This window comes from Lactuca sativa, chromosome 1, assembly GCF_002870075.4.
Source record: "Lactuca sativa cultivar Salinas chromosome 1, Lsat_Salinas_v11, whole genome shotgun sequence".
Classification (NCBI taxonomy): domain Eukaryota; kingdom Viridiplantae; phylum Streptophyta; class Magnoliopsida; order Asterales; family Asteraceae; genus Lactuca; species Lactuca sativa.
The window spans coordinates 8129444-8155000 of NC_056623.2; the positions used below are offsets into that span (position 1 = coordinate 8129444).

The 25557-nt window shown below is 34.4% G+C and overlaps 1 protein-coding gene and 1 long non-coding RNA gene across 4 annotated transcripts in view; one reads left to right on the forward strand and one right to left on the reverse strand.

Annotated features, from left to right (window-relative positions):
- The first annotated feature begins 19946 nt into the window (after positions 1-19946).
- Positions 19947-25557, forward strand: part of LOC111906509 (uncharacterized) — a 7533-nt gene continuing 1922 nt past the window's right edge. Inside the window, exons 1-5 of one of the 3 annotated variants that reach the window (XR_002855234.3) lie at positions 19947-20306; positions 20848-21007; positions 21447-21746; positions 21830-21957; positions 23979-24048. This is a non-coding gene — a long non-coding RNA (uncharacterized LOC111906509). Of the gene's footprint in view, positions 21008-21446; positions 21747-21829; positions 21958-23978; positions 24049-25557 lie in introns of all 3 variants that reach the window. The other 2 variants (XR_002855233.3, XR_002855235.3) reach the window with 2 other exon arrangements.
- Positions 24840-25557, reverse strand: part of LOC111906508 (tetrahydroberberine oxidase) — a 2254-nt gene continuing 1536 nt past the window's right edge. The window contains exon 1 of the mRNA XM_023902271.3: positions 24840-25557. This exon is cut by the window's right edge and continues 1536 nt beyond it. Coding sequence (XP_023758039.1) covers positions 25013-25557 — 545 coding nt within the window. The 3' untranslated portion in view covers positions 24840-25012.

A 25557-nucleotide genomic window follows, 5' to 3' on the forward strand; every position in this document is an offset into this window, starting at 1 on the left:
AAGTGAGTTTCTTTACAAGTTTATATTAATATTAATACTTTTATACCGAGAAAATATTGTAGGAATTAATTGTTTTCATCCATCTTTGTTTCCACGTCTATCGGTGGTGACACTTCTTTTACAACTTCAATTGGAACGTCAAGATCATGTTCAACATCAATTATCATATTATGTAAAATAATACTAAATGTAATCATTGTATCATGTAATATTTGATATTTTATTAGAATATGTTATGGTATTTATACAATATATTTCAATTTAAAACTTTTATAAAATATGTTATCGTTTTTCAAGTTTTTAGTATGTATTAAATTTTATATGAATTTGATACAGAAATATTAAACCTTACACTTATGATTAGTTAATATTAATATAATTTAATATAAAATGCAAATATTAATATTATATTTAAATGATTACTAGTAGATAATAAAATAGAAGTGTATAAATAAGAAAAGGACTAAAATCGATAACTTCGTTATTTAAAAAATAAATAGTATTCATTTATATGGAGAGAAATATCATTTATATCTCAAAAGGTCGGAAGGATAATGGAATTTGAGGTCATAGAAAATAAATTATAAACTTTCAACTATAAAAAAATATTATCCTAAAGCATTTCCGAAAAATTGTTACTATAAAACATGCAAAAGTTAATATAATATTACAAATTGGATAGAAGGAAATTCCATTTGAAAAAACATCTAAGAACTATTATTTAGTATTTATTTTTATTAATGAAAACTATTATATATTTATTTTATAATATATATTTATTTTTCTATATGTCTTTTATGTCATTTTAAGTTTTTCTGGTTAGTTTCTCAGCTATTTTTATTAAACATTAATTTTTATGAACTAACAATAAATTTTCAACTAATTTGTTATTTGTTAAACATAATTTTAGAGGTAAAAACAATTATGTTAGTTTTAACAACAAAGTTAGGTGCACCATGGGCGACCAATATTAATAAGGATCTACAATAACTTTGTAAGCCCAATATATATGTATATTAAAATATAAGTTGTGATTTATGAAAGCCCTTAAAATGAAATAAATCTAACTACCAAGTCTACCGTAATTTAAAAATAGGTCAAAATAGGTAAAAGATGCACAACTTTTAAATTGTAAGACACGCGAGTGTGGGCAACGTTCTTATGACGTTATCTGACGTGGCATGCCCATAACGACGTCATAATACGGAAACACCGCCCCAGACTCTCGTTATGGGGCGTTACGCCAAGACACGTGACCATGGTAACGTATCGTAACATCATTTTTTCTACCGTCGCATTTTCTTTTCTGTTGAAAAACGATAATATTAACATTTAAAAAAGGTGAATTGAAAAAAAAATACTACTTAATTTTTCTAAACTATATCAATAAATATATATCTCATTTTACACTTCTATTTCTCTATATCTATCTCTATTTCTTTTCTTACCATTCAAAACAAAAAAACCACTATGGATAAAAACCCGAATACCCCTCCTCCGAACACAAACACATCCGCTCCATTAGGTTTTATGGGATACGAGAGATACATGAACCTTCTAAACTCCCAAAACTCACCACAAATTCAATATTCCGGCAATTTTTTCAATCCCGCCTCACCCCCACTATAATTCTTTACCTCGCCATTTATGCAACAAAATGCAAACACTCAACAAAACTTTTTAACATATTCGGTCCCATGCGCCAAACAGTCATACAACCCCCACCCACGCAAGAAACCGTTGTCGATACGCAAGCCGGGGGTAGTCAGAAAGCATCGGGAAAAAAGGGAGACAAAAAAAGGGAAAGAGGTCGTGGTCGGGGAGGAAGAAATGAAAGCAACTCCAACATGGTGGACACCAGAGGAAGAGCATGCGTTGGCGTCGACTTGGTGCGGTACTTCAAAACAACCAACTATGGGGAACGATATAAAGAGAGTTGCTTTTTGGGATATCGTAATTGTCAAATTCAGCACAATTTTGAACAAGGGTGACACATATCGCAATAATGATATGTTTACTAGCAAGTGGACTAAAATTAGTCGGAAGGGCACCAAATTCAATTCCATATATAACAAACTCTCTTCGCAATGTCAAAGTGGTGCCAATGATTTTGATGTGTTTAGAGCCGTGAGGGAGGAATATCACGTGCAAAAGGAGCACGTATTTGAGTATGAAAAAGTATGGGACATAGTGAGGAAAGATCCAAAATGGATGAAAACGCCAACATCATCGGAACAGCAATCAAAGAGGTCTCGTGGTTCGGGTTCGGTTGACGTTTCCGACGGACACACGAACATCGACCTCAACGCAGACACCGATGAGATCCCGGATGAGTTTGTTGACATCGAGGAAATCTCTCCGCCACGACGACCGATGGGGCGCGACAAAGCCAAGCGCGCGTAATGACATGCACAAGAGAATGAAAGTCGGCTTCGAGAGCACGACGAAATGAAAAAAAATTCGACACCCACACGGAAATCGCAAATAAAAGATATGAATTGCAACAGGAGCATTTGGATTTCTTTCGTAAAGAAGTCGAAGAAGATCGTATATCGAAGGATTTGACAATTCTTACGACAAACAAAGCAAATTTACCATCGAGACGAGCTGAAGTGATACGGATGATAAAGACAAAGATCGAGAGCAAATACTTGGACGAAGAATAGTTTGTCGCTGTTTTTTTTTTTTAATTATTAGGACTATCGTGTGTTTTTTTTTTCAAATTTTTTTTTGTTTGTATGGTATTTTTAATTTACTATTTAATGAAATTATGTTTTATTAATTTATATGTTTTTTTTATAGATATATGACATAAATAAAAAAAATAAAACAAATTAGAATAATAGAAATTAAAAACATTAAAAAAAATAAAAAAATAAATAAAAAATAAAATGTGTTATCCCATGTTATTTGGTGTTGCCCATTTTCACTTTTGTTGTTATAACACCAAATTGTGACTAAAATGATGAGGTGAACAATTTGGATGTGATAACATTTAATAACATGTTGCCCACACCTAGTAGTCTAAAGATTGCGATCATTTAAAAAATGAAGCATCCGTCAAGTGATTGGGGAAGCAACAATAATCTTTGAACAAATCTTGACCTTATAAAACTAGTTGATTTTCTATTGAAATCGACAACGTGTTTAATTATATTATTTTCGTTTCAATTTTCATTGGTTCAATCGACTGATATGTAAAGATGCAAAACTGAAAAGCGAAACATAAGACTTGGTTATTCTTATTTATACTTACCAATTTAATTTAGTTGATATGATGATATCGTATCATATAATATTTGCTATTAGTGGAAGTTATTATGTGTTTAAGTTGTTTTGCCATATATATAGTTGTATTATTTTATTTATGTATAGTATTTTATATATTGTATTTAGTAAATTAACGTAACCTAGTGTGTTGTGCAGAATACAATTATAATGCTAAAATAATCATGAGTAAAATTTAAAAATATATTGAAATTTGCGTTTTACTTTTGTTTTTGGACATTAACTGAATTAACACACGATTTCGTTAACTTTAAAACCATCTAACATAACATAGTATAAATATTTCAAAACATTGTTTTGAGTTTTATAATATCCATAAATATCATCAATTTTTTTTATAACATTAATATAATCAAAATGTTTTTTTAATATTTGTTTTCTACTATCCAATAATATTTTTAGGATACAAAAAGTTGTTTTGAATGACCTATTGATAATTAATATTAACCAAATAAATTTTGTATTATATTATTTTTATTATATCAAAACATCTAAAGTTTTAGATATGAACTTTCAAATATTAAACACTGAAATTATGATATATATATACTAAAGTCCCAATATTTTCGTCGACTTGACACGAAAGTCCTAAACTAATTTTTTTTTTTTGACACTAAAGTCTTAATTATCGACAATTATTGACACGATTACCCTTTTTTGTCGGTGCAGCCGGTTTACTTGGTGATGTGGCACCAAATGCTTACGTAGACCACTTATTCATTAAACGAGAGGCTTATGTAGAGTTTTCGATGCCCAAATTTGAAACGACCCAAAATACAACCCAAAAATTTTTGTTTTAATATTACTAAAAACCACAACATCAATTGTTATATAATAAAACCATGAATCGTATGTCTCAAAATTCCATAATAAATGTATCAATTCAAAACTGAAGTTAATATCATATCAAAATATCTGAATAAAACTCCCAGGAATAAACTGCAATTGTGGTGTGTGCCATGCCATCAACCTGAACTCTTCTCCTTGTAAGCAGAAGTACCTGAAACAAAAACTGAAACTGTAAGCACAAAGCTTAGTGAGCTCCCCCAAACTACCACGTACCATACATTAACATATAAACAACTATTGGGCCTTGCCCACTACATCGGACCGAAGTCCGGAAACTGCATCGGACCGAAGTCCGGAACTAACCATGGCATTGCCCTCTGTATCGAACCGAAGTCTGGAACTGACTGAGACCCCGTCCCCTACATCGGACCGAAGTCCGGAACTAACTGAATCGGACTGAAGTCTGGAACTAACTGGGACCCCGTCCCCTGCATTGGACCGAAGTCCGGAACTAACTGCATCGGACCGAAGTCCGGAATTGACTGGGACCTCGTCCCCTACATCAGTCTGAAGTCCATAAACTGACTGAACATAGCATAGCATAAACATATCAACTAGCATGAATACATATACTGCATATTGCATCGGAACATAGTCCGGAACACATAACACAAAACATGCTTGAATCACAAAGACATCAAGCACTCTAACTACTGCATCAGACCGAGGTCCGGAACTACTGCTAACTAAACGGGTCGGCATTGTGGTCGTAGACCTGTTCCTACTGGAAGGAAACTCACCTCACACTGCTGAAGTCGTGTAGACACAATCCCACACTGCTGAAATCCCGCAGACTCAACCCCAGCTGCTGGATGACAGATTCCCGAACTGTCAACACCAAAATAACACCCAATGAATAATTGGGTTCCAACTCATAACCATAAGTCCATACTTGGGTAAAAGACTACTTTACCCTTATCTTAGCTTGACTCAAGCCCAAGGCCCAATCCAAAGGCCCAAAAGTCTAATAATGGACCAAGGCTCAACTATGGCCCATCTATGGCCCAATTTTCCCAATTGGGCCCAATCCTTCATATGGGCCTTACCCTAAAGCCCAACTAATTACTCTAGTCCATTTAATTACTCTTGGATGGCCCAATATTATCTCAATCATCAAGCCCAATAGAAAGGCCCACTTAAGGCCCAAGTGAAATTAGGGTTTCACATAAAATTGACAATTAGGGTTAAGTGTTTCTCACTTAACCCATTAAGGACTTAATCCATTAAGTCCTTTACTATACTAGATAAGTAATATGTGATATTTAGGCTTAATACACAATCCAATCCCAATAGCTCAAAAGTGGGTCCGAATAAGTCCAAGGCTCAAATACTCACAATTAGGGTTTTCCACCCAAACATGGCACAATAGGCCCAAAACTAATCTCTAAGCCCATTAAGGTTTGCTAGTGGGGCACTACCCACTACCACCTCAGGTAGTGGTGGTCAATGGCGGCACACGGCGGCGGCCACCACCTTACGGTGGTGATTATTATTATTTTTTATTATTCGTTTGGTAAATACAATTACAATGCTTTAATCCAAAATAACCATACACACTAACTATCATAAATACTCACACACACACACACAACCACCATAGTGATGACCAGTGGCGACACGTGGCGGCAACCACCACTTCACGGTGGTGGCGGTGGCTATTTCCGATTTTCCGATAAGACAAAACACACACCCATACACTTCAAATTGCATACTACAATCCAGCCACCCACCTGGTGGCTCAAGGCGGCGTCAGAATGGTTTTTGGGTTGGCAACCACCACTTCTTGGTGGTGGTAGTGGCTTCTTTCGTTCCCGACAAGCAGCAACACTCCCTTACACTTCTTTGCTCGGATTTGGGACGTAACCACCCCGGTGGTGTATAGTGACGGCAACAACAGTACCATCGACGACAGTAGCGGCTCTACAGCAGCAATACGACAGTTCCCGATAACAAGGACGGTCGTAGGCTGAGGTAGCCACTCAAACGCGAACCAAAAGGAGAAGGAGGAGAGGAACGTCCGAGAGAGTCAGCAACCTACCCTTGACGCCGTTTCCATCAACTACGGCGATCCTTCAATGCACTCAACGTCCCCGATGGCGGCGTTGTTGTGGTGTTTGGATGGCAAAGGAGCGGCTACAGTGAGCTTGGTAGCCCACTGACCTAACGACCAAGGCAACCTTCATTTGCAACCATCTTGGCGTCACTCAAAACTCGTATGCCCGAAATATAAAAAGAACTCGGGTGACTCGCGACTTCGGTGATGGCTAGGAAGCAGCGGTGACCGGTGGTGAGGGTGATCTAAAGGGTGGTGCGGCGCCGATAGTAGATGAAAGGAAAAGTGACGGCTGCATTTGTCCTTAGGGTTAGGGTTTTTTAACCTTTATACCCGACTCCACTCAATACTTTTCCATAATGGCAATAACAGTCCCTCCCTGGCCCTTTTTATTCAAATGTAATCCAAAAGTTACCATTTTAACCCCTGCCTACAAAACTCTTTACAAATTAAATCTGAATTTTACCAACAGCCCCTTACTTCATAAAATCTCTTCAAATTAAGCTCCAACAATTACCGTTTAGTCCTTGCCTTGCATAATACTCACAAAACTAATCTGGAACTCACACTTTTAACCACCAACTTCCAAAATTCTTCACAATTTAATCAGGGAATTACATTTATTAATTTATTTAAATATACGGGGCGTTACAAAATTATAGGGTTAGTTATTAAATGTCATCAAAGTACAACCTACTATGAACCAAATATGAAAAATAAAATTGTTGTTGACCAAGGCTGACCTACACAACCAAAATTGAACCAAAATATGACATTGACCAATTCTAACCATTGCTTAGTTACCAGTAAATGTTTACAAAATATGAACGATAGAATATGAATCGGACCTTGGATTATGGAAGTTGCCTTAAGCATTGGTTAGGGATATTTTGAATGTGTTTGATGTGAGGAACCCGGTTGCAGCAACGCGCGTGTGTATGTTTTAGTTATCTCGGATTGAGGTGAGTCTCCTCACTATACCCGTGGGTCGAAGGCACCAATGCCAATCCACTAGGATTGTTGGATTAATGTCTAAGTCCATACCTATATTTGGTATGTATTTGACCCGACCCGGCATGGTCCATTTGGGTTGCACTTCACCGGTACAATTTATATGGATAATCTTTTGTGAATAGTATATTAATATATTATAAGTTCTAATATACTAACATGGAATCATATTATTTAATTAGTATTGATCAAGAATTAATTTAGAATTAATTAAGTGATCAAAATGAACTAATTAAATATGGACTCTTAAATATATGTGTGTAGTGGGCCAAGTTCATTTAGGTTGGACTTAGTCTTCATGGATAGTCCATGGAGCTTTAACCCATGGATCATATGAAATGAAAGGTCATGGGTTTAACCCTAGTCTCCACACTATATAAAGATGTCCTTAGTTGGTGAAATTGACACTAGTGTGGGTACACTAAGAGGGCTAGCCGATTTCACTAAAGAGAACCAAAGTATTCTTATTCTCAAAGTCTTCCAAGGTGTTTTGGTGATTTGTGATTCCACTTGAGGCTTCCACACTATTGGGGCTAAGCTCTTAAAGCTTGAAAACATCAAGCTACACCAAAAGGTATGTCATCTAACTAGTCTTTGTAGTATAGTTGCCTCATAGTATGCTAGTTAGGATTAAAGCCTTGGAAAGTTCTTATTTGCATGTATAATAGAGAAAACATAGATCCAAGGTTTATACGGTTGCATGTACACCATAGGAGTGTTAGAATGCTCAAAACCCAACAGTGGTATCAAAGCCTAGGCTTGTTTTCTTGTTACACTTGCAAAAACTGCTTAAAAATCGAATTTTGGTGCTGTCTGCACAGCAGACTCGCCGAGTCCAAGGAAAAATGCATCCAACTCGCTGAGTTTGTTCGTACACTCGACGAGTTGGACCCCCAGACAGCATATATTCACTGTTTTGGCTAGAAATGGACTAGGATCATTACCCTAAGTTGTTTTTGAACTTATAAACTTGTTTTTGATGTGGTAATGTTCATGCTAATCCAATTTCAAAGATAATTGTCAATAGATTCATGTTTTGTATTAGTTTAAAAGCTATGCTAATTACATGAAAAAGTTTGATGCATATTATCTTTGTTAATAAGAGTTGCTTAGATTAATAGATAAGTTAATTGAATAGTTGTTCTCAATCTATTTTAATCTAAAAGTTGATTCTAAAATGTGTTTGTGTAACTTGTCCTCAAGTTACATGAAAAGTCACATTTAAGTTTCTTAAAACTCATAAAAATTGTCATAGGTTACAAAATGAAGAGTCTTGTTGTCATTAAATGGTTTTATGGCTCCATAACGAGGTTCAAAAGTCTCTTCATTAAATAAAATATGTGTAACCTTAGTTAAACTCATAAAGCTTCCATAAGTTATGAATTATGAAAAGTCACTTTCTTAATTAGTTTAAAGTTTTCCATAACTTGTCCTCAAGTTATGGAACTGGAAGAGTTTTTTTAATTAAAACTACTTTAAACACATAAGTTATGGAATAGAAAAGCTTTGAAAGTTACAAAACTTGCTCTCAAGTTTTGGAATTTGAAAAGTTTTCTCTTATGAATACTTTAATTCCAAGTTTAGCCCTTAGAATTTTAAAAGTTAAAATTCAACCCTTATACTTTATAATATTATAAGTTAATAATATATATGTATAAGAGCAAGTAAGTCTTACCGTTTGTAAGCCTCATTCACGAAGCCGGTCTATAAGGGGGTATAAGGTTACTACCTATAAAATGGCAGTTTAATGGGTGTCCACTCTCACCCACCGCTTCCTTGACTGGTGGAGGGTCGTTAGCCGAATGGGTAGGACAAAGACTATAAATTATCCCTTCATTAAAAGTATTAATGATAAATACTAAGTGATTAAACCTTTTATAAATACCCAATCTTAATTATTTAGGAAAATGTGAATAAGGTGCTAATCCATGAAATTACACTTTTCACTTTGTTTACGTCGGTTAGTGGAGCGTGTGTGGTTAACCGGCACACTAACTCGTATTTAACAAGGTAGACAAAGGGTAAATTAATGTTTATCATCGTATTGATGGAGCGTGTGTGGTTAACCGGCACATCGATTGAGGGGTAAACACTTATGGGTACCAAGTAATTTGCATGGTTACTTCACACCTTGTTTTATGATCCTCGGCATCCCAATCACAAAACCTGAAGGGCACACTCGAGATTGAAACATGCCATTGAACAGTTCAATGAGTATGAAAAGATCTAGGAGTTTCAAAACCAATTAAAACCTAACAATACATTTCGTTTATCTTGGTGGAAATTGGTGAATCGTCATTCACCAACCTTCAAATATTTTATAGCTTGGATTACGACATCCCTCTTCCAAGTTATAAAATAGTTTGTTGGGTCCTAGCCTTAATATTTCATATTGGGTGTTATATTAGGGGCTTTAGATCAACTATATTGAATATCTCCCAAAAGATGTCTAGTTCAGACATCTATGATCTTCCCAAATCTCTTGGAACTTCACTTCCTCCACCTCCTCCAATTATTCTCCCTAACCCACAAGTTCAAGGCCACTCAAGCCCTATTGGCAAGGCAAGGTGTAGGTGTGATCACATCTTGGAGATGAAGTCACATATTGACAAGCCGGGAGAGTTGGGTGTCAAAGTCTTGAGAAAGTTAGTGGTTCAATCACTTTCTAAGTCACATAGTGAGTTCCTTTGGGACTCCTATGAAACAGACTATGACAAGACCCTTAATGATCTTATCTATTTGCTTGGTGCTGCTGAATCAACAATGATTTGGAAGGATAATAAAGCAAATTTGATTAGAACATCGACTTCCCAAAACTTTATGGACATTGAAAATGGTGATATTGGAAATCCAGAAAAAGCATTCTCTTCCCAATGGAAAGGGATCGACCATAGTCAACTTGGTTGACCAAATGGTAAATAGAAAGGCTAAGTCTGAGATTATCCCATGTGCCATTCCCAAAGGATCCATATGGTTCTATTGCCAAAAAGGAAAGGGCATTGGTTGTGAAGCTACCGAATTTACCTGAAAGATCATAAGGCTGGTAAAGTCAATAAGTTTGACTCTACTTCAGGTAAAGTCCACTATCAAAATCTATTAAGTTTCTATTATGAGATTCTTATTACATGATGTGACTGGGTCACATGTTGATGTTTTAAGATCAAAGGAAAAGTGAAGGAAACTTAAAGATAGAATATGCCAAATCTGACCGCGAAGATGGATTTCTATCGCTTGATTGAAGATCAGATTTTTGAGCTACTTCTTAGGAGTTATGATAGATTGCTAGGACACATGTAATAACATAGTTTTCATTTCAAATTACATTGTAAGGAAAAAGTTTTTCCGCTTTTTAAAATAAATAAAAGTTTGTTTTACTTTATTTTATTTCCTTACAATGACATTCACGAAAACTTGATGTTTCTATGTTTATAGCAATATTGGAAATATGAATTTGATTCTTTCATTTGTGGTAGTGTCTAAATTTACCAAATAAGGAAATATTCTCATCACCCAAGTTTCAGTTGGACTGAAACTTGGAATCATACAAGGTGTTGAGTGTGATGTGTGAGAATTTTCAACTTTGGAAAATTAAGACTAGTTCCGCGTTCACATGTATATGTGACTCAAGAGAAGGACTAAGGGATCAAGTACACTTTCTTGTGCACTTGTCAAAGTCCACCACAAAAGATGGATAAGACTATTCATCATGATTTACTAAGGTTTAGTAAATATGATTATACTTACAAGCTTAAGTATAATTCTGAAACATTGAAAAAATTTCAATGTATGACAGAACGAATAAGAATAATTAAATTAGGTAGAAGGATAAAAGTTTCTCAAATCTAAAAAGATGGGAGAGTACTTTAGTATCATGTTATAAGATCATCTTAATGATTTTGAGACCTTATCACAATTCATCCTCTAAGTGCATTATGATAGTTAAGAAGAGGAGTTATGAATTGTTGAAGTGGCTAAATCAAGAAGATGATTCATACTTCGTTCCAAAAACAATTCATAGAGTTATACTCTAAGATTGTAACTTGAGTGACATGTCTTAAAGAAGGTTTAAAACACTTGTCAAATGTAAGAGTAAAAGTTTTCTACTCTTGTACATTTCAAATCGGTAAGTTGTGATGTTTTGGATAAAACAAAGACCAACTAAGGCTAATTGTGTTAAGTGTCTGTCTTGATTAGAATCCATACTATCTCTTGAATATTGGGCAAGAAAGTCTTATAGTTCAAGGAGACAGTGGGAGTCTAAAAGATCCTAAAAGGGTTTCAAGAAGTAATCAAGAATAAAAACTTGTATTTCATCACTAGCACACAACTAGAGGTTTATAACCTATCGTGTTGACATTTATGTCCCCATTCCAGTTAAGTTGGCTATACATTTGAGTTCTACATGTTCTCAATTGTTTGCATAGCTACTTGGAAGCAATGGCAGGCCCTTGAGCTGCCAGATGGCAAGAAGTTAAGATTGCACAAGTTCAATCCAGATGAGTTAGGATTTGTCACTAACCTAGTCTTGTGATTATGGTTTTGACAAATTCACATGGATATGAACACTTACACCATAAAATCTAAGTGTCATAAGGTTTCTCTTCGATTCATGAAAATAATGGTAAGGAAACTCTTTCACTAAGTAGATTTTGAGTAGATAGCAATTGTGGGAATGACAAAAGGTCTAAACATTATGATTACGACATCCCTCTTCATAATTGTTTAGACACACCTGTGAGTTATCTAAGAGAGGTGTATGATTTTGATAAAGTCTTATCAAGGCAATCTAGTATCAGAAATCTGAACTTTGGTAAGAAATTCAATAAAGTATTGATTTCTAGAAGTCCAGTTGATTTCTGGGTACATGTCAAAGCTAGTGGGAGCATAAGTGTTATGCTAATAATCATCATGTCAGTGAGAGCATGATAATTATGGTAAGAATTGCAAGTCAACAATGTTAATTATAGAAAACAAAAGTTTCAATTCGTGAGGTTGCAAAGGTTGAAAAAGTTGTTTTGCTATAATTAAGGGAGAGGAAATTATACTTCATTTCAATTCTAAAAAGCTTAGATTGAGTATATGATCATTCTAAAGAGCTTATATTGAGGTTTTAATCACCTTTAGTCAAGAATATATATATATATATATATATATATATATATATATATATATATATATATATATATATATATATATATATATATGAATTTCATGTTGGATTGGTTCAACTTAAGAAAATTCTATATATTGTGTTCTCAAAATTTGATTATGATTATGGCATCCCTTTTCATAGTCAAATTTTCAGAATATGGCAAACAAAAATTATTATGGCAAAAGACTGGTCTAGAACCATGTCTTTATGTGAAACATCATGAATCGTGTCCCATTTACTTATGGTACAAGATCGATTACATGTGCTATAATATTTATCCTTTCTGAATTTTCCAAATGCCTTGGGGCATTAAGGAGGAAAATGTCTAGAATTGGATATGACTAAAATGATTAAGCAATTGTCGAGGACAATCTAAGGTTTATCAAAGATTGGTTGCTCAAGGACAGTTGGAAGTATACTGTTAATATTGGAAGGACCATATTGACATAGTCTGAAAAGAGGCAACTCTTGTTCAGAAGTGGTAGTCAAAATGGGAATTTAGAGTTGTCTTCATAGGTGGAAGCAATATGTGTAAGGTTAAACAATCTTAATGCAAGAAGCATGTTCAAAGCAATGCGTATTGAATCTGATACATCGTTTCCATGGAATTTCTCTCCATTGGAATACTCTGTAATGATTGTTGCCAAGTCTTTGTGGCTTTATGCATAATCATTACAAGAGGAACAGTGCATATAAGTTTAAAATCTAAACAGATTTCGATAAGTGATAGAAATTTGGAATTATTACATTTAAGACAAGGATTTGGGAATGTGAAAAGAGAATCATTGAAATTATGTTCAATTGATCCAGTTCACAAAGAAAAGGATCATAGACAAACATAGATTTCATACTTGGATGTATGGCAAAGCTATTGTTTAGAAAACATAGTGTACATGCTTGGAGCATGGGACACCTAGTGTTTTTTAATTCAAGTATAAGTTGATAAAACCGAAACAATGAATAATGAGTAATCCGTATGGTGATAAATAGAAAGTGTTTTATTTATATTCATAGGTTTTGATACCATATTAGATTCATTTATTCTTGTGTTTCACTTTGCATGTTTTGACTTCCATAATAACTAGGTTATTCTTCCGGAATGACTAAGTTATTCAAACCATCCATAATCGGTCATATGTTGGAAGTAGATATGAATCAAGACTATCATGGGTTGGCTTGTAGAGGTCCAAGTTGGTGGACAAAGTTGTGCTACAACACTCATGAGTGCTCATAAGTTCTGAGTATTGGATTGAACCCGCGCTCATTTGAATCACTTTATGGATTTTATCATGAGTGATCATGAGACGATAATATCTTATATTCTTCAAACCTGGAGATATGAGTTGTTACTATGAGTTGATAGTACATTGATTGCACGAAAATGCATTGGTAACTCGATGTTATAAAACGTGCCTTTGTGTATGATTCAACAAGTAGTAGAACAAGCCATATGAGTCGAAGTTTATCCATTCCTTTTACCTTCGGGATAAAAGCGATATCTGTGGGCCCCTCGATGATTTAATGATGATACTTGTGAGTGCTTGGCCAAGCCAGGACTAATTTGATTTGTTCAATCAGTCAGTCGTCATGAATCGGAAATCGGGAAACAACAAATGGACAGAGAGAATGATTATAATCCATGTCTCAGTCCATATGATATCTAGAATGGAGGAATATATGATCCCTTATCTAATGGACAAGTCATTGACAAAGGTTAGAGTTCATTGACAAGATCAGAGTTCGATAGTGGCTTTAAGAGCTACAATTGCCAGTTAGGTTTTGAAGTCATACTCAATAATAGTTTTAGACTTATCTAAGTGGGAGACTGTTGGATTAATGTCTAAATCCATAACTATATTTGGTATGTACTTGACCTGACCCAACATGGTCCATTTGGGTTGCACTTCACCGACACAATTTATATGGATAATCTTTTGAGAATAGTATATTAATATATTATAAGTTCTAATATATTAATATGGAATCATATTATTTAATTAGTATTGATCAAGAATTAATTTAGAATTAATTAAGTGATCAAAATGAACTAATTAAATATGGAATCTTAGATATATGTGTGTAGTGGGCCAAGTTCATTTAGGTTGGGCTAAGTCTTCATGGATAGTCCATGGAGCTTTAACCCATGGATCATATGAAATGAAAGGTCATGGGTTTAACCCTAGTCTCCACACTATATAAAGATGTCCTTCCTTGGTTGGTGAAATTGACACTAGTGTGGGTACACTAAGAGGGCTAGCCGATTTAACTAGAGAGAACCAAAGTATTCTTATTCTCAAAGTCTTCCAAGGTGTTTTGGTGATTTGTGATTCCACTTGAGGCTTCCACACTATTTGGGATAAGCTCTTAAAGCTTGAAGACATCAAGCTACACCAAATGGTATGTCATCTAACTAGTCTTTGTAGTATACTTGCCTCATAGTATACTAGCTAGGATTAATGTCACACCCCGAAAACCGAAGACGGAATCATTTCCAGGGTGGACTCCTCGTTGAGTATCAATTCCAATGTACATAGTAAGCATAGTAAACACAAAACATTACATTACATAGAATCCTTTACATTGTTTGAAAACAAAGAGTTACAAAGGTTATACATATATATCATAAGAACAGTAACAAAGACGAATCTTCCAAACGCTCCGTCTTCTCCAAAAGATGGCGGTGTACCTGTCTAATGTTGACCTGAGAATACAAGCAGTTTGAAAATCAACATAAAGCTGGTGAGTTCATAAGTGGTTTAGTTTTGAAAAGAATGAATTCCCTTTTTGGTTTTCTGAAAAAGTTGTTATCCAAGAAAATCCCATATTTTCTTATGTAAAAATGGTTTAGTTATCCATTCGTTACATCATTCGATTATGATTAATTATGTTATCCCAGGAAAATCCCATATTTTCCTATTAGTTTAGTTTTCCTTTCGTTACACCATTTGTTTACGAGTTGTTAGGTTATCCCAGGAAAAATCCCATATTTTCCTAATAGTTTAGTTATCCATTCGTTACATCATCCGTTTCTGAGTTGTTATGTTATTCCAGGAAATCCCATATTTTTCCTAATAGTTTAGTTATCCATTCGTTACATCATCCGTTTGCGAGTTGTTATCTTATTCCAGGAAAATCCCATATTTTCCTAAGTGTTGTGGTTAGTTCTTAGTTTAGATTTCGATGTACTAGTAACTACCATACTTATAGTATTAGTTAGGTATTCTGATATCTTATTTACCCTACATTCGAATTTCGATTATCTACTATACTTAGTTGTATTTTTGAATATTTGGATACACTCAGAAACGTACATTAACTGTATATTCGAAGTTCTGGTGATTTCCAAAAGAGTACATTAGATGTATCTTCGAAACTCTGTCAACATCCTAAGGCGTATGCTTTCGAAACTCTGGTGACAGTCAAGGCGTACACTAACTGTATATTTGAAGTCTTGGCGTCATCCAAAGGCGTGCTTTCGTATTCGTATTCGTATTCGTATACCTATTCCTATTCATATTCGTATTCGTATTCGCATTCGTATTCGCATTCATATTCGTATTCGTATTCGTATTCGTATTCGTATTTTATTAGTATTAATCTTATTTTATGATTAGTATGATTTCTTTTGCAAAATGTAATATAGATAATAACACTTGATAAAGAAATCTACATTTAGTCTGAAAGTTTACTCTGCAATTCGAACCATTGGTTAATACGATTTTTGATAATAAAAGCATACAATTTATGAAACATTTGAACTGAAAATAATAAGTTTAAGTACAAGATTTCCTTGTACTCTTGCTTGTATTCCCCACCTGAAAACATTTGAAAAACACGAAAAAAGAGTAGGGTATGAACTCACCGGTTGAGGAACGCATCGGTTTGGATCCTAAACGTCGGTTCTGGGTTTGCAAATGCACAAGATTCCTATGTATTATGAAAAGATACACATTTGTATCTAATTAGGACTTGAATTATTTATTATTTGGGGACATACACTTGTAGGTATGAAAACACTTCATTACAAGTGTTTAGAGGGACCCGGGTGGCATCTATGGACACATAAGGTTTGGATATGGAGTTTACTCTTCAAGAGTAAACTCGCAAGAGAGTTTTCGACCCTAAACACCACATCCCCATGAGTTTATGGCCATAAACTCATGGGTGGTGCTTTTGGGTGCTAAATGGCCTTAAAACACTTGAGGGTTAATTCTAGGTTTGGTTTTAATACATGGGAAAGTGGTTTGGACATCTTAGGGACCTTTTGAGGAGTTTACGACAGTAAACTATGATTTTAGGGCCGTAAACTCTTATATACATATCCAAAATGTGTTTTGGTGGTCCTTAGTCAATCACATGTGATTTCAAGCCATTTTACAAGCCAAGGGGTGAAGTTTGGGCACCATTTGACATTGTTTTAGGATTTTACGGCCGTGAACTCCTTAGGGAGTTGATTTATTCAAGTTTTAGGCTTCTAATTCGTTTGTGGTTGGTTCTAGAATTTAATCCAAGGCTATTGGTGTGTTTAAGTGGCATTTAAACACTTGAAAATGAGTTTACTCTCCATGAAGATGAGTTTACGGCCCAAGCATGTTCTTGGGCAGTAAAATCATGTTTACTCCTCAAAAATGATGTTCAAGGTGTTCTAAGTCCGATTTGGTAAGCCCCTAAGTCATATCTAAGCTCCAAATGAGGTTTGGAAGGGTTTTATGGCTCAAAAACCCCATTTACATGTGTTCACGGACTAAGGATGTTCCAGGGCCGTAAACACATGTTTTTGGTCCTAAATCATGTTTTGAACTCGAATTTGAAGGCTAAAGATGTTATACTAGGAGTTAGGGTAGTTACCTTGTTGATTTGAAGCCTTAATTTGATGTTTTTGGACCTAATTCTTTGGTTTGGGGAGAGAGGTTAGAGAGAGTAGTGAGAGAGAGAAAAAGCTTCAAATGAGGCTTAAACCACTTTATATATAGTTCGGGTTTGGGACACAGTGGAAATCTACCCGATACCGACGTTAAACGGGGCTTTTGGTCGCACCCGATTAAGTTGTCGTAACCCGGTGGGACCGATTCTAAAATTTTTTAAATAAATAATTTGGGCCGTTTTCATGATTTTTAAGGAGTTTTGGGCACTCGTTGGATTATAATAAACATATAAGTTTAGATAACTTAACCCAAAACGAAATTGGAACGAGTCGCTAAAAACGGTTTTACGAGCGGAACGGGTTAGGACGACGGAATAACTTCGGGGTGTCACAATTAAAGCCTTGGAAAGTTCTTATTTGCATGTACAATAGAGAAAAATAGATCTAAGGTTTATAGGGTTGCATGTACACCATATGAGTGTTAGAATGCTCAAAACCCAACAAGGATATGTTATATGCTACCTGTCTTAGTGACTCTTGCATTGTATGTTGTGCTAGGCCCATGGTATGACGGGATAGGCCCATTTTGTATGATGGGCGAGGCCCATGGTATGCTGGACTGGACCCATTGATTAGGAAGGGCTAGGACTATTATTATGAGTTGGGCCCAATGTTAGGGCTAGGCCCACGGATATGTATGGTGTGTGGTATTTTGGAGAACTCATTAAGCATTATGCTTACAATTTTATGGTTATGGTTTTAGGTACTTTCAGTTCGAAATGGAAGGTCCCCACTTGATCTTAACGCATCCACCCATATTTCCGCGTTTTATGATTTTGAGATTGTACTCTGATAACTATTTTTATTTTGACATACCTTTGAATGGTTGATAAAAATAAATGGTGTTTATGTATTGAATTAAAAATGAATTTTTACCTTATAATTTTTAGGATGTTACACGTTGTGCAACGATGATGCTGGTATGTTATGTTTACCATGAGAAAGTACAAACAATGAGAAGGTTTGAGCTTTCAATTTTTTGTTGACTAGCTTTCTTAGTAACAATTTATGTAAAAATATTAAAGTTAATTTTTTAATAAATTTTACTTATAAATCTACCACTTTATCATACTATTTTTCACACAATATCCTTCTTACTCTATTACAGTCACATACATACATTTTGCCAAATTACTCTCCCACTCTAAGAACATAATAACAGAATGTTGAGATCACGAAGGAAGCCAAAAAATATTTGGAAAAAAACGTAACTTGCAAATAAGAAAAGAAAGATTTGAAAATTTGAAGATGAAAGTCGATGATTACGGAATAGAGGATCTAACGCCTTGTTCTTGAGTTTTTTTTTTTTTTTTTTTAATGAAAGGAAGACGATGAAAAGAGATGAAGGAGAATGGAATGAAAAGAAATAGAAAGAAAAGACAAATGATTAATCGGTTCTTGAGTTACACTGTGTTCTTGAGTTTTTTTAAGAGAAAAGGGAAGGAAAGGAGAGGATTGAGAGGGAGAAAAGGTTTGAGTTTTTTTAAGGAGAGAAAGGAAAAGGGAGGAGAGGATTGTGAGGGGAGAGAAGAAAAAAAGAGGCAAGCTCTCTTTCTGCTCAAATTTGGGCGGATTGAGAAGGAAACCAAAAAGACTCAATTTACCCTCATATTCTCCCTCTTTTTCCTTGATGAAGCATTGAAGGGTATGAACCCTAAACAGGGATAAAAACGTAATTTGACAGTAAACTTTCTTTCCTTCCTTTTGAACTCGAGAACGCATCTACCCCCTCCTGTTTCTCCTTCCATATTCTTCCCTTTCCCCCTCCCTTCCCTTTCCTCCTCCCTCTTTAAAATTTAAATTGAAGAGCACAACGTTAGATTTAAATAGAATGAAATGGAAGTGTTTCAACCTTTTTGCACTTCCGCTCCCAACCCTCCCAATGGAATGAAATGGAAGTGTTTCAACCTTTTTGCATTTTCCCTCCTAACCCTCCCAAAAATAGAATAATGAAGATGAAAAAGATGCATATTTTGATTCCTCTCTAACCTTTTTTCCACACCCCCTCCTAACCCTCTCAAAAATAGATCGATGAAAAAGACATATTTTGATTTCTAACCTTTTTAGCTCTTAAAAAAATTCAAGAATACAAAACTCAAGAATACATTAACCTCCAAACCATTCCACTCCACTTTTTAAATAAACTAAAAAATAAGGTGTAAAGATCTTTTTGCAGTGAAACCAAACATCAAAGAAATTATATAAAAATATGTAATTTTTTTTTCTAGTGCTCGGTTATGTTTTTTTCCTTAAATTTTAAGCAATGTAATATCTTATCTACTCTAATAAATAAAGATCTTTTTGCCACATGTCACATTCTCATTCATTTTGCCACATGTAATTTTGTGGTAATTTAAAATTAATTTTTAGTCCACATGTAATTTCATGATTTTTCTATTTTATTAAATTTCACATAATATTAAATGTACTAATAAATGTATATCAATTTCATTAATGAACTTTCTTTTTAATTTCAAAATTACAAAGTTAAAGTTTTATTAATTTCTTTTATTTACTTATCTAAATTATTTGTTTAAATTTAAACGAGAAAAAAAAAACATTTTAGTTTTTATAATTCAATATTTTTTTCACTTTTCTTATAAATTCAAACTTTTTAAGTATTTAGAATTTTATATTTAATTTTAATTTAAATAAACCCATATAATATATGGATGTCACCAAATTTTTCTTAATGAAAATCTAATAATTTTATTTTACTTTTCATTGGAAAAATGATGTTTGGGTTTTTGTTGTGTTGCGGTGGGTATTACTCGTTACAATCATCGACTGGGGTTTTGGAACATGGAAGAGCCGCTCAAAATCGAACAGTCGCGTAAACCTTGATTCCGAAGAACCGCTGGAATCAAAACATAATCGAATATCGGAAGTTTTAATTGGCTGAATCAAGTATAGAATAGGAACATAGGACCACACAAACTTTCGAACATAGAATCGAGTTCTGGAGTTTTCAGACATAGAATCAGAAGTTTTGGTGGTATCGAAGCATACAACCTCAAAATTTGATCTCTGTATGTTTCCCTACACCTTGTTTCATTATTTTCTGAAGCTGTTTTCCGTCATTGTTCAGATAGAAAGAAGAGATGGCTACGTGTTCCGAAAAGTTTAAATTCTTGTCCGAGAGTGATGATGATGACCCTTCTTATAGTGTTCAAGAAAATGATGAACTAAATGATTGCTTTATCGGAGAATGATGTTTCCTTAAATCATGGTTTAGATGTTGAGTTAGGTTGGGATCCATGAATAACAGTGCAGAAGATAGCTTTTTGAACAGATGTGTGATGAGCATGTGTTATCTCTTGATTTAGAAACAGAAGAAACTGTATGCCAATTGTGTTGTAGAAGAATTGTTTTAGAAGTTTTTTTTTATCATGGTTTCCTCAACCAATTTATGGTTTCCACCAGATGAGTGGTTGATATAATATCTTACTGTAACACCTCCTTATTTACAATCATTGTTTTTATTAGGACTTATATCATTGTATTGTTAAATCTGTATCTAAATCATATCAAGTTTAAAGTTTTGATCTTGGATTTGACTTGTATGTGTAGGGGCCAATGGAAACAAAAGTAAAATATTATAGAGATCTACTGAGAGAGAAAGGAGAATCTGAAGAAAGCTTCTGCTGAAATTTCACAACGGAATTTGAAATAACTTTTAATTATCAGCGGTGTTAAGGAGATCAAGCAGAATTTCTGAGGGATTTCAGAGGTAATCTCGAATTCTCCTTGCTGTATTTTATTAATTTTGTAAGAGTTGAACATATTATTGTATATCATTATGTGAAGAAAGCTGGTAGATGATAGATTGATTTCACTTGGAAAAGAGAAATATGAGATCTATGTAAGAATCCATGATTAGTAATAAATTTTTGTGAGTAGGTGACAAAGAACACATGTGGGATCAAGGATGAAGAATTTGGTAGTTAATTTTGAGAAGATTTCTTATAAATTTGAAATCTAACATAGGATTATGCTAGTGGCAGCATATGGCCGGCTATCCTCTTCGGAAAATTACAGCGAAATCCAAAATGTTGAAAAACAAATTTATAGAACTCTTGACTCGAAACCTTAATCATTCTCATATATAATCCTTTTAATTTTTTATTATAACATCAAAATCAGAACATAATTTTGAATTTCAATTACAGTTTCAAGTAATCTTCAGGCGCTCCAATCTTAGATAGATCCACCTCAGCCTCATCATTTGAGGATGAAGCCCCAATTATTTCATCATCACTACGCTCGATGTGTTGCTTCATTTCATCTAGTTTGGATCTTAGTTGCATGAGCCCATGTATCCCAAGGCTTCCGATATATTCCTCATGCGTTTCACAACCCAACATCGCCTTTAAACGTTCTTTCAACATCTGTCCCCGTTTCTTCTCATTTGCTAATTGCTCATTCAATTCATCGAGTTCTTGATTGAGATTCTGCAATCTGGATTCATTGTAAGATTTCTTAAACCTTGTGATGAAATCATCTGGCTGTTGGTCGGCTTGATTCAAGTTGAGAAATTTGTTTATGATGAAAGGAACACCGGGGCTTCCAAAAGAGAGAGGCTTTCCACTTAAGGAGAAGACGATGATTGCAATCTGTACGCCACATAGCGTCGCGAGCTCATTGGCTTTCTTGAATAATCCGCCATATCGCTTTGTCAAGGTAACCGCTCGCTCCTTTTCATTTTCAATTCTTTTCAGCTGTATCTTCTTCCGACCACTTCCTCCTTTTGGTAATCTTGCCATGCTTTCAACTCTAGAAAATCTGAAAGATTTCAATAAATGTGTCAATGTGAAAGAATATGAGAATGGTTGTGAAGGGGTTTGATTCATGAATGGTATATATAGCATGCTGATTCCAAAACTCCATAGTCAATTTTCATATTTTTGTTGACCCTTTTCCAACTTTTATAGATATTTAGTAAATAAATGAACATTTTTATATTTACTAAGTTTGACCGCTTTTAATTTTTTGTAAAAGGTTGGGGCCATCTTTAATGAGAAGGCGATCGCATGCGCTACACGTGTAATTTATAAAGTTGTTAATAAAATTTAAAATTAGAAAAAGAGTCAAAACTAGTGACAACCAAGCATCAATAACACAAAATCTTATTGATATAGGCTGTAATTTTCAATTTCAAATAAAAAAATGTCTTTTAGTCATTAACCTGATGTTGACCATAAGGAACGCAATAAATCTCTCATTATACCCTTTCGATTTAAACAATTTGTATTTTTTTAGTTTGTTTTTATGGACATAAGGGCATATTTTAGACATATGTGGAATATGAAGGCAGACTTAACATACATGTCCAACATTACTTTGTATGTTTTACGGAAATGCACTTGTTCTGTACATATGGTTTAGCCTTTTCACTTTTACCCTCAACAGTGTTTAGAATATTTACTTTATTGTTAAATGTAACTGCCAACGCTGGAAATTAATTTGGTAAAAGAAACCAACAATGACTACATATGTATTTGCAACCTAAATAGTCAATGCCATTTAGTGTATAAATTTGTCCTCACATATGTCATTGTTATTCCATCACAAATATGTCTTTTGTTGATATGTAAATGAGCAGTTGATAATTGCAAATTAGAATAAGACGACAGATACCATTTTCAAAAAAAATAGAGTCCACATTTGTTATGTGAGTCAAACTGACCATTCTTATCTTCAAATTGACAAGATTTATTTCCTTTTTCTACTAAGTTGAATCATGGTTATATTTAAATATGTGAATGGTATTGGAAGATATACCTCTTAGAGATAATTTGGCACAATAGATAATGTATTTAACGGCTTCTTCACTTCATACCTAAAAAAGTCATTTGTCACAAACTTAAAGCCTCAACAAACCATGTCATTTACATCATTTCTTTTCATTTAGTGTGAGATCTCACAAATTTTAGTGTAACTGAACTTCTTCGATCAATGCTTGGATGTTCAAGTAGCAGATCTTTAAATCATATTAAAGCTTTTCTGTAACTTACCTTTACATGATTGTTTGCATCCATATGTCTACAGTTGTTGAAGCCTATAATTCCAAGTATTTCTCACATACTATGTACAAGCTTGTTCTTTCAAATAACATCTATTATATATGTGTTTTAGAATTTTCTTTTTTAAATTGCTAAACATAAAAGGGAAAACAATTTCAGTTGATCAAGGTTTTAAATCAACCCCAACCAGATATTAATATAGTTACTTTATCAAACCAAGCAAGGTCTCTTAGGACAATCTGTCCAATTTTCAAACCAACCCTACCGCATATTATATCAAATAAGCAAGGTCTTTCTGCTCTCCAGTTTTACATAGATCTGCTTCATACACATCATTTGAAGAGGAAGACCTACATGTTGTATCTTCTTTACCCTCAAAGTTCCCCATTCAGCTCTTCCAATTTGTGTTTTAGTTGCATTAGCTTATATATGTCAAGGCTGCCTATATATTCCTTATATGTTTTTCCCACCAAACGAAGGTTTTATACTTTCTTGGATCATTTGTACTTGCTTCTTCTCATTTACCAATTGTTCATACACTTCATTAAATTCTTGAAAACACTTGATGGTTGGATTACTGGTAAGAACTGAAACAGATTTTGATGAAATGATTTGGTGGTTGATCATTTTGTTTTGAGTTGAGAAATTTGCTTGAGTTATGACATAACGAATGCTCAGGCTTCCAAAAGAGAGAGGCTTTCCACTGATGGAGAAGAAAGTGATTTCCAGCTGTATGCCACACTGTGTGGTAAAAATGCTACTATTTCACCAACAAACCTAGATGAGGAAAGCAATATTGCAAAAGTTGGCCTAGGTGGCTAATTACTCGTGCGATTAATCAGAATCAGGTAGGGGTCGAAGTGTCTAATTAGGAATCGGTCAAAAAACTCGGAATTGGTCAAACCTGGTCAAAATCAGTCGAATTTGGTTAAAATCATAAAGAATTGGAAAAAACTCGGAAATTTTGACTTTTTTTTAGAAAAAAATCTATAATTGTTATTAATATTAATCTAGTTTGTTATAATTTTTAATAAACTTGTTATATTTGTTATATATATATATATATATATATATATATATATATATATATATATATATATATATAATTTTCTTAAAATTAAGTTTATATAATTTATCCAATCTGAGTACTCTCCGTCTAGACCGAATACTCGCGAGGCGCTAGTCGACTGCGCTGGGAACGCATAACGAGTTTTGCAATTGGAAGAAAGTATGGGTGCACATTCGAAGAAAGTGGAAAGGAGTCATGTACCGGAGAAGGAATGGTGAGAGGGGGAGGGAGATGTCGAAGAAGTTAGGAGGTTGGAGGGAAAGGGTGGCCGAGGAACGTGAAGGTAAGAGGGGTGGGGTTGGCCCTTTACAATTTAATAAAAAAGTTAAATGAAATGAAATAGCTATAATAGGTGTAGCTAATGAGCAAAATATTAATTTCCAGTAACACATGAACCTGAACCAAAAACACAATGAAACCTGCTATAAAGTTTTTTTTTAGAGTTATTTATGGACCAAAACCAAAGAAAATTGGGAAATAGAGGGACCATTTTTTTTTTTTGTTTACTGAAGGTTTATATATTTATCTCAAACATAAGGTAGAAAAAGAAAGATAATGACAAAAGACTTGTTGATAGTTTATTCAAGAGAAAACCGAAACCTAAATCGATACTTTGGATCTTTCTTTAATAGAAGAGCTTTACTTAGTTGAAACTTGAGAGAGGTGATGAGAAAACTGGGATACTTTGTGGGTGCCTAAAGAAATTATGTGGATCAACTTTGGCCTTGATTCGAATTAACTTCTTGAAATTGTCCCTCTTCCAGTACCTCTCACCCCAAACACTTGCTTCCTCATAATTAGCATTTCCAACACCGAACTCAAGATCATTGTAGTTGAAATAGGCCTCTCTCGGGTGTTTTGACACATAAGGGGTCAATAACTCTTCCAAGCTTTGCAGCCAAGCTAACCTTGAGAGCGATGTAGGGGTTGTGTCTGACGTTTGACCATCAAAATATACAGACTTGAAGACCTGTAACAGCACCCCAACTCTATGAGGATATGGAATTGCTGTCTCTGAGTAATCATTCATCCGTCCGCCAAAAGGATTTATCATCAAAAGCCCTGATCCGTCGTTTTCCATAACTTGACTCCAGATCTTTCTAAGCCCTTTTATGGGGATTGGTGTTCGGACATAGTCTGATTTACCTTTGAATTTCAGCTTGGTTATGGCAGATCGGTTCGTGAGAA